Source organism: Rhinopithecus bieti, unplaced genomic scaffold, assembly GCF_001698545.2.
Source record: "Rhinopithecus bieti isolate Rb0 unplaced genomic scaffold, ASM169854v2 scaffold_28846, whole genome shotgun sequence".
Taxonomy (NCBI): Eukaryota; Metazoa; Chordata; class Mammalia; order Primates; family Cercopithecidae; genus Rhinopithecus; species Rhinopithecus bieti.
In genome coordinates, this window is record NW_016813231.1 from 884,800 (window position 1) to 895,551 (window position 10,752).

The 10,752-nt window shown below is 39.0% G+C and overlaps 1 protein-coding gene across 4 annotated transcripts in view; it reads left to right on the plus strand.

The window, feature by feature from the left end:
* The window catches only part of CDC42SE2 (CDC42 small effector 2), a 110,540-nt gene extending 103,544 nt beyond the window's left edge, over positions 1–6,996 (plus strand). For 2 of the 4 annotated variants that reach the window (XM_017847858.1, XM_017847861.1), the window contains exons 5-6: positions 3,370–3,485; positions 4,189–6,996. In XM_017847858.1, coding sequence (XP_017703347.1) covers positions 3,370–3,468 — 99 coding nt within the window. In that variant the 3' untranslated portion in view covers positions 3,469–3,485; positions 4,189–6,996. The remainder of the gene's footprint in view (positions 1–3,369; positions 3,486–4,188) is intronic. The other 2 variants (XM_017847859.1, XM_017847860.1) reach the window with 2 other exon arrangements.
* The last annotated feature ends 3,756 nt before the right edge of the window (positions 6,997–10,752 follow it).

The following is a 10,752-nucleotide window of genomic DNA, read 5'->3' on the forward strand; positions in this document are numbered from 1 at the left end:
GTAACTTTTTTTTGAGATGGAGTCTCGCTCTGTCACCCAGGCTGGAGTGCAGTGGCGCAATCTCAGCTCACTGCAACCTCTGCCTCCTAGGTTCAAGCGATTCTCCTGTCTCAGCCTCCCGAGTAGCTGGGATTACAGGCATGCACCACCATGCCTGGCTAATTTTTTGTATTTTCAGTAGAGCGGGGTTTCACCATGTTGGCCAGGCTGGTCTCAAATTCCTGACCTCCAGTGATCCACCCACCTCGGCCTCCCAAAGTGTTGGGATTACAGGTGTGAGCCACTGCGCCTGGCCAAGTAACTTTTCTTGAAAGTATCGTGGATAGTTCTGATTTGATGAGCCTGACTCTTAGAAATATTATGTTCTCCTATACAGTGCAATAATAAATAAGAAAAAAACATAAATAGACATGCTGTTTATTCAAAGAAAAGAACTGAGCAGCTAGTATTAGGAACATGGCTTGACGCATATGCAACAAGCTTGCATGAACTGTGTTATTGAATGGTTAGATGACTTGTAATTTCTTTTTTCCTCTAAATATATTCTTCTTCTACCTTTACTTAGTGTCAAATACTTTCTTTTCTACTACCTTTTTTCCAGAAAAGATTTCTGTTACCCGTTCATTAATATCCTGTGTTAAAATATTGTATATTTGGCCGGCCACGGTGGCTCAAGGCTGTAATCCCAGCACTTTGGGAGGCCGAGACGGGCGGATCACGAGGTCAGGAGATCAAGACCATCCTGGCTAACATGGTGAAACCCCGTCTCTACTAAAAAAAAAAAAAAAAAAAAAATTGTATATTCACAGTCACAATAATACATTCAATCTCAGCACTGAAAGATTACTTATTAAAGTTACTTAATAAAGGTTACTTAAGATCAACCAAACCTTTTAAATTGAAGAACTGAGTTTTGGAGAAAAAATACTTTTTTTCTTTATTAGAATCTGCATGGCATTATTGAATGCATAGTGTAAAAACAAAGATTTTTTGTTTGGTTGGTTTGGGGTTTTTTTTAATGCAGAGTCTCTTTCTGTTTTCAGGCTGGAGTGCTCACTGCAGCTTTGACCTCCTAGGCTCAATCGATCCTCCTGCCTCAGCCTCCCCCAGTAGCTGGGACTACAGGCCTGCACCACCATGCCCAGCTAGTTTTTGTATTTTGTTTTGTTTTTTTTTCTTTTTTCTTTTTTGAGACGGAGTCTTGCTCTGTCACCCAGGCTGGAGTGCAGTGGCTGGATCTCAGCTCACTGCAAGCTCCGCCTCCCAGGTTCACGCCATTCTCCTGCCTCAGCCTCCCGAGTAGCTGGGACTACAGGTGCCTGCCACCACGCCCGGCTAATTTTTTGTATTTTTTTAAGTAGAGATGGGGTTTCTCCATGTTGGCCAGGATGGTTTTGTATTTTTTTTGTAGAGATGGGGTTTCACTATGTTGTCCAGGCTGGCCTCAAACTCGTGGGCTCAAGTTATCTGCCTACTTCGAACTCCCAAAGTGTTGGGATTACAGCTGTGACCCACTGCACCTGGTCATAAAGATGTTTTTTAAGACAGACCTAAAATATCTATAAAAGCTAACATGCCATGTTAGGTGGAAAATTATTTGGTATCAGGTTTGTGCCACATAACTTAATGTTAGTTACCATAAAGGGGCAGATGATGAATTTGAACTAGTGTCGTATGACAGGCCCTAGCCTCTTCACACTGCATTAACTGAGGAAGTTTATGTTTAAAAAACGAACAAAAATAAATACAGATTTCTTCTTAAAATCTTACCTGAAGTAGTCATTTTGTTAATGTGACTATTACAGCAATACCTTATAATGTGATGTCATAGAAATAAGATGTTCCATGTAAGTAAATTTCCAGGTTAGTAAAAATGTCCCCATTTAAGAGCCAAACACATATTCTCATTTAAACTCTTTTGATCTAAATAAGCTATGCATTTTCTGTTTTGCCAATATCTTCTATTATAGTATATATTGAAACCTGACTTACTCCAAAAATGAGTTAGACAAGTCTTTCTTTAAATATATTGACTCAGAATCACCAGTGGAAAGCACCTCACCCTTCATGCCTTATATTACAGTAGGTGCTCAGTAAAAGTATTTGATAAGCGGATGACTGATAAATGAATGATGCCCTGGTTCCCTCCAAATCGTGGAAGTGTGCAGGGCCCTTTGAGCTGATTCCATGAAATACTCAGCCACATTGCCACTGCTCCCTCTCCACTGTTAGGCCGTCATCTCCAAAATCGTATTGCTTGTGTTCCTTCTTCTAGCAGTTTAGCCTGACTCTCCAGTTCTCTGCTGCCAGACTGCTTCTAATTTATATGAACTAAGATTGGAATAATAATGATATGCTAAAAGTACTTCACAGTTTGCAAATGACTTTATGTGCCTTTCTTTCAGCAAAAAGAAAATATCCCGGCTTTCGTACATCTTGCAGTCTATCAGGAAACAGCCCTGTAATGTGGTCGGAACAGATTACCATTTTAACCCTTTTACAAATAAGAAGCCTGATACTCAGAGAGGATAGTTTACCCAGTTACAATATTAATAAATAAACTGGGACTATCTGTCTTTGGATTCTTTGATTCTTTTTTACTTTATCAGGCTATGTTAACATGGTACATTTTATGACACAGACTTTTAAGATTTATCTTTGGTTGGTCCAATTTTATTCACGCTTATTTTCTTGGTTTTGATTCTTTACTAGGTAATTGAGGTGATTATATATGTGAGATATCTGTAAATTAAGATACTTGAGGTTGAGAAACAAAGTGGAGTTGATTGGCCGGGCGCGGTGGCTCACGCCTATAATCCCAGCACTTCGAGAGGCTGAGGCAGTCGGATCACCTGAGGTCAGGAGTTCAAGACCAGCCTGGCCAACATGGTGAAACCTAAAAATAGAAAAATTAGCTGAGCATGGTGATGTGTGCCTGTAATCTCAGCTACTAGGGAGGCTGAGGCAGGAGAATCACTTGAACCGGGGAGGTGGAGGTTGCAGTGAGCTGAGATGATGCCACTGCACTCCAGCCTGGGCACCAGAGCAAGACTGTCTTAAAAAAAAAAAAAAGTGGAGTTGATCTATATATTTTGACTATTTTCAGATGTTACCAAGTGCCTTGTGATTTACAAACTGACTTTTGTAATTTGGAAATAGAGAAAATAGAGGTTTTTGCAAAAAGTTTCAATTGCTAGCCTGTTTGTCCTTATAACCAGAAAATGTTTGTCTATAAAATTTTTTTTTTTCTATAAAATACCCTTCTGAAAAAAGCAGCTCAAATAAAAATCTGGGAAAAGAATTACTTAGTTGCACCGGACCTAGTTCCTGACTTCCATTTTATTTTGTTTTATTTTTGTCTTGTTTTAGGTTAGCTCCATTCAGAACCAAATGCAGTCCAAGGGAGGCTATGGAGGTGGAATGCCTGCCAGTGTGCAGATGCAGCTCGTGGATACGAAGGCAGGATAGCCCTGGTCCTTTCTCCAGTGAGTACTCAGAGCTGGGGTCTGGACCTGAAGGCCAGACATGGCCAGGCCGATAATAGTAAATATATATATATTTTATTTTTAAATTGTGACCTTACTGGGAAAGGCAACATTACTCAGCTAAGTGTCGTTTCTGAACTTTGAATGTAAGTTTTAGGTTCTTTTCCTTACTTTAAAACATCTGGTTGGGGAGGATTCTGATGACAAGATGCTGCTTATGTGTTCTTTAAACAAGAGTGAAATTATTATTTTGAGTATTGAGGCTGAGCCTGGTGGCTCACTCCTGTAATCCCAGCACTTTGGGAGGCCTAAGTGGGCGGATCACCTGAGGCCAGGAATTGGAGACTACCCAGGCCCACATGGTGAAACCCCATCTCTAGTAAAATACAAAATTAGCTGGGGTGGTGGCGCACGCCTGTAATCCCAGCTACTTGGGAGGCTGAGGCATGAGAATTGCTTGAACCCGGGAAGTGGGGGTTGCAGTCAGCTGACAGTGTGCCACTGCACTCCAGCCTGGGTGACAGAGCAAGACCCTGTCTCAGAAAAGTATTGATTAGACTAAAGATAATCTCATGGGTAATAAACAATTTTATAGTTAACACTTCATTGTTTATAAACTTTTCAGATTAATTAAAAAGACTACTTTGAAAAAGGATAAACCCTGAAAATATAGAAATAATTTGAAGTTTTTTTTGTTTTATAGGGTTATTGTGAATTTCTGTATTTTCTCTGTCCACTATTCTGTAATTTTTTTTGTCCTGTGATTGCGTTTCTTTTATTTTGAATTACAAAAAAGAAGTGTGATGGCACCTTGTCTACCCTGTCGTGATTATTCCAGTGAGATGTTACTGTTCTGCTCTGAAGAAGATACTGTCAGACGAATCCTGCATTTCCTTCAGCTGGCCTGCATGCCTTTGGACTCATGGACAGAGTTCTTTGGATTGTCACTGAATTTTCAATGTTTAATCAGTATGGATCTGATCTTCGCATGATCTTTTTTGTGAATGCTAACACCATTTTGCAGGTTTTTTTTTTCTATTTTAAACATTTTTCTTTTCACTGCTGAGCCCCTGCCTTATGATTTTATTAGAAAGCAAGGACCTGCTATTATTTGTTAATTTGCCATCATTTATGTATATTTTGGAAGGTATGAGACCCACAAGCACAATGATCATTTTTATTTGTTTGAGACTTCAGCAGAATAGGTATCTGCATGCTTTATGAAGTTGCTTCGGTGAGAGCTCATGGGATGCCAGAAATGAACATTTCTTTGCTGCCATGGGCTGATGATGCTGCTATTAGATAAAGTTTAGCTGTGGCACCAAGTCACATCATTTTCATAGAAAAAGATCACTTGTAGCTTTAGAAGTATGACCTTTTGGTCTGTTTGATTAGAATTGCAATAAAAGAAAAGCTTGCATTCATAAGGCATTCATTCTGTTGTAAATGTTCAATATATTTATTTTGAGAGCAAGGACCTGTGGTTGTAAACAGGTGTGGTGGCGTATCTGAGTGTTGTGGTCGTACTCTCATCCAGTCCCATCCTGAGCATCTTCATCTTATTAGCTGTTCGTTTCTTTCTGCACTCATTCTTTTATTTTTACTTCTTTTTAATGTTACGGTATCCAGTTGTTTCCAGTAGCAGTTTCTTGAACTTCTGGCCCGTACTACTAACTGCAGATCTCCAGAGTCACTGGCCTTTCTGTGCTCTGCATATTTTAGGGGCCACGTCAGTTGCTAAGAGCAACATACATACTGACCTGGCTGAATTATTGCCAGTGAAAACAACCTGTATGAAGCCTTTGCTCAGGTTCTAAAATACGTTTGTCCTTGCACAAATTTTGTATGTTTCAGATATTTCTGTAAAAGTTTCTTCTTTTCTGTTTGTTAGAGTGTGGTGTTAAGCTAGAGTCAGTGGTCTGTGTTCTCATTAAAATGTTTTAATCCTATCTCCAATTCAAGCCTACCTAACTACATTTGATAGGATTAACGTTTCATATAACAAATGGGGCTTAATTAAAAACTTCAGATAACTTTGAATAAAGGAACAGGGATCACTTTATCTTCTGCCTTCATTTTCCTTCGTCCCAGATTCTTGCAAAACAGGCAACTGAACAAACATTAGGTTAATGTAGGTAAAACGTGAAAGCATTTCTCCTCCACTATCTAAAATTTAATTTACCCAGTACAGTGGGGCACCAGACTACTTGATCTTTGTATTTTGCAGTTTTGAGCCTTTGTGTCAATCCCAGGCACAGAGAGGATCTGCCAAGGAAAAAATTTGCATCTTCAGAGTAGACATTTTGCAGTTTGTTTAGTAACTTCTAAAGTTGAATTTATCCATTGTCACTGATTCACCAAGTGGATGTCACATTGTGGAATTTTCCTGAGTACCGTTGTCATTCTGCTCAGCCAGGCACAATCAGTTCCTTGGCCAGGGACATTGCTGTGTGCAAGCTCTTTAGAAGGGAGATTGGGTTTTCTTGGCATTATCAGCACTCATGCTATTTAGTCTACTTCTATTTTGACTCTTTAAATTAGTACAGTTTTTCTACTTGTCATATAACTCCTGGAACAACAATACAGGAAGCTGTGATCCTTTTCCCCGACTCATGATTTTATTCTTTTTCCAAATCGCTGTTTTGTTTTGTTTTGTTTTGTTTTTTTTGCTGCTCCAACGACCAGCGTGTGTTGGATCGGATCACCATGGTAAGCCAAAAGTGGACTTGTCAGCCTATAACTACTCTGCAGCTGCCACTAACTCTACAGGCACAGTAACTACACTTTATATAGGAGCACATGCCAAAGTGCCTGGGAGGTACCAATAACATCAGGAAAATTACAAAAAAAGATAGATACGGTATTAACCTTGGACATAATTATTATTATTATTTTTTTTTTAGGGAGGCAGCTTTCCCACATTTATAAATGGGGTTGTAAATCTCAAGAGGTCATCTGTTCCCCATAGCAGCATATCTCATTTTTAAATTGAAGCTAATTAAATAGGATTTTACTACTCAACATTCATTATACTGTTAATCTTTGCTGAAATACATGCTAACAAATGTTAAGCAAGGGAAACTGAAGATTGAATCACATGGATTCTGTTAGCAGTGTTCTGCTTTCTGTAAAAAGAGGTACTTTCCCATGATGGAGGCATGAAGTGGTGCCAATAAGCATAGAGCGGAAATGTTGACTTTAGTTCACATTGGGTTTAGCATTTCCAGTGCAGCATTATCAGTGGGCCTTTAAAAATACTTTGTGAGTACATTAGCTTTCACTTTGTTGTTAAGTTATAGCAGACTCATTATAGAGAACAAGTATGCCTTGATTTTGTTTAAAATGACTTCTGCTGAGCACCCAGAAGATAAAATTGACATATTTTTATAATATAAGCATACTTTTTTTGTACATTGTGTTCATTCTTGAATAAAATGAGTTCTGTGTTGGCTTGTAGATATTAAAAAGAAAGTATTGATTTTGATTCAATAAATGTTTTCTTTCAATCCTGGTTGGCCTTTCCTTTAAATTTGTTTCGTTTTTCTTTTCTTTCAAGGAAGGAATTATTTACCAGAATGCGTACGTATATTTTCAGTCATGACTCCTATCATGCAAAAAACAACTTAAAACGTTCTGATTTAAAGAGAATTTAAATTTCTATCATTGTAGTCTTTAACTTCTTCACAGTTCACCTTTTAATTTAACAAATAAATACTTAGAATGAAAATTAAATGGATAGAAATAGGACGAATAAAACATTTATGCCTGGTGCAGTGACTCACACCTGTAATCCCAGCTCTTCTGGAGGTGGAGGTGGGTGGATAGTTTGAGACCAGTCAGGACAACATGGTGAAACCCTTTCTGTAAGTTTTTATTGCCTATCAACCACATGATTTTTAACAAAGGTATCTATCAAGATACCTACACAGTTTTCCATGATGAAGTATCTTGTCCTTATAGTACATGTAGGACTTAATTCAAATGAAATGAAATTAAGAATTCTCTTCATACTTAGCCACTTTTGAAGTGCTTAGTAGCATCATGTAGTGATCAGCTACTGTATTAGGAAGTTATAGACTATTTCCCCTATCACAGTTTGGGGACTTAGTTTATGGTTTGCCTCTAAAATAGTTTACAACACTGGTTCCCATAGGGAGTGATTTTGCTCCCCATGGAGACATTAAAGCAATGTCAGGAGACAGTTTTGGTTATCACAGCTTGAGGAAGGGGTGGTTGGTACAGGATCCTGGGGAGTGGAAAGTAGGGATGCTGCTAAATATCCTGTGATGTACAGGACAGCCCCTACAACAAAGACTGATTTGATCCAAAATGTCATAGTGCCACAGCTAAAACCTGTTTTAAGACGAAGATCCGTATGTCTGCATACTCACCAGATACAACCTGTAGGGACGCTTTGTTGCATGAGATCATGTGCACAGGTAAGTGAGGTGTTTTGCTGGTTGAATACTGAGAATAGGTGTTAGGTTTCGTTTTATGAGAATTGCCACAAAACATTCTAAAAACAGAAAAGTCAAGACAAATATCAGAAAAGAGTATTTCAAAACTTAGGGTAACTTTTGTCCCCATCCCATATCCAAAGATCCTAAAAAGAAATTGGCTTAAAATGAAGTGCTTTGCAAAATAAAATTCTGACAATCTAGTGACATCCCAACTATGAAAAAGTATCTGAAGAAACTGATGTTGGTAGACCAAGAGCAATTACATTGTGAGCTTATGTTTTTAAAGGATATGCATAAAACATTAAAGGAGGGGCACATAACCACAAAAAGACAAATCTATAAAATACAGCGCCAGAGAGTCTGGAAATTGCTAATGTTTATGAAGATGCAAAAATCTACAAAATTGATAAAGACGAAGGAAATTCTGTGCCCTCCGCTTAAAGTACACTATTTGCAAACGTAAAAGAAGTCATAGAAATTTTACCTTCTACTTATTGTCTCCATCCAGAATGGTCCAGTAAGAATGAAACCATTAAATGACTCATCTTCATCTGACTTTTTATGTTCTGGCACCTTTAACTTTCAGTTTTCATAATGTTTCTCAGCCTATGAGGGTTTGCCTTTGATACTTTGTCCCAGGATCCCTTGAGCCCAGGAGTTGAAGGTTACCGTGAGCTTGAGCTATGATGGTGCCTCTGCACTTCAGCCTGGGTGACAGCAAGAGCCTGAATCTTTGAAAAAATAAAAGTGTTTTTCAGTGAGCTCTGCTCCATCTATGCAGGAAGAAAAAAAAAAACTTTCTTGTAGATATATGCAACCTCTCATTTTGACCCCTACCTCATCTTTTTATTGCCTGTCGTCTTAATGTTCTATCTGGTTTGCCTTTGATGCCTAGAAGAAAAAAAAACTTCGTCTTTACTAAAGAAAACAGTTAACTCCCTGAATAAGATCAAGTGTTTGATCTTGTACCTTACAAGGATATGCTCAAAGAATGGTGATCTTGGTTTTGAAGAAAACTGATTTTCATCACATTAGAAGTAGAAAAGTGAAGACAGTGCTTCATTCTAACCTCCACATTTTCTATTTTGTAAATCCAGACTACGGAGTTCATTAGAGCTTTTACTGCTCACTAGAACTCATGGGTTCAGTAGCTTTAGACAGTTAAACGCAGCTGAGAACCTGCCTTGGGGGCCCAGAAAGAATTCTTAGGCTTAGGGGTATGTGTTTTGTTTTGTTTTTATCCCTTAAAGGAGCAGCAAGCAAGTAACACACTTCTTTCAAAATCTTCAGGAGCCTCACCTAGTTACCTATTTCTTACTACTGCTTTTAGTTACATAAACATATTAATCCTTTTTATGTCTGTGTCTTTCAAATAAATGTGTAAGCTGGCAGAGGTCCTTTGCCTTAGACAACACGCTTTCCCCCTAGAGCCTCCGCTGCTGGCGTGCTCTCCCGTAGGGCTTCATCCACTGGGCGCTGCCTCCTTAGGGAGTATATAAAACATTTCAGCTGCTGTTTCCGGGTTTCTGCAAAAAACAGTGTTTGACTTTTCAGAAATACTGCAAAGGAGGTAAAAACCACTCTGCTTCTGTCTTTTGGCAAAACCACCCAGATTCCAAATGGGATCATTTTAAGTTCAATCTCTTTCCAATGTCCATAATGTCCATTGTGTCCTATTATAATTTTTCACAAGTGTATGTAGGTTTTGCTCACCTGATTCTCGTTGCTTGGATAGGTACAGAGTAAGTGTACCTAGTAAGTGACTGGACTGTCCCTCTGTAAATGCAGCCACATCCAATCGGTGCACAATGGAATTAAGACCACAGACCATCTAGGCCAATAGCATAAAAGGATCTGCTCAAGATACTCCTAAAACCAGAAACAGAAACAAGCAGTCCTTTCTCCCTTCTTCCCTCTTTTCAATCTGATATTCCTATAGGAAACTAGTATGATCAAATAGACATTTTAGAAAAATACCAGCTGGGCATGGTGATGCATGTCTGTAGTCTCAGCTACTTTGGAGGGTGAGGCAGAGGGATCACTTGAGCCCAGGAGTTGGGTCCATCCTGGGCAACATAGCAAGACCCTGTCTCTTTTACAAAAAGAATCTAAGGGACAGACACAGTGGCTTACGCCTGTCATCCCAGCACGTTGGGAGGCCATGGTGGGCGGATCACAAGATCAAGAGTTCAAGACCAGCCTGGCCAACATGGTGAAACCCCATCTCTACTAAAAATACAAAGATTAGCCAGGCGTGGTGGCACACATCTGTAATTCCAGGTACTCAGGAGGCTGAAGCAGGAGAATCGCTTGAACCCACGAGGCGGAGGTTGCAATGAGCCGAGATCGCGCTACTGCACTCCAGTCTGGGCGACAGAGTGACACTCCGTCTCAACAACAACAACATAAGAATCTAGGAAATACTCATTCTACTGTGAAGGACACAGTAGAGGGTTAGGCAGTCCAATCTGTGATTAATGGGAGTTTTACAAAAAGAAAGCAAGGAAAACGCTTTTCAGAGGAAAAGATTTAAAAAAAAAAGTCTCTTGAAATTTCAAAAAAAATTGTTTTTACAATTATACTTTCTCACTTCACAGCCCTCAAGGACTTTTTGTTCTGAAGACTCATATATTCAGCTATGGGAAATATTATTTCTCTGATTATTCCTTCAACTTTTGAAGATTACCAGATTTCTCAACAGCAATACTGTCATCTGGAATATAATGGGGCACTCCCCTCAGACTTTGGAGAAGACATTATTTTGAACTAGACTTTGGAGAAGACATTATTTTGAACTAGTATGTCTA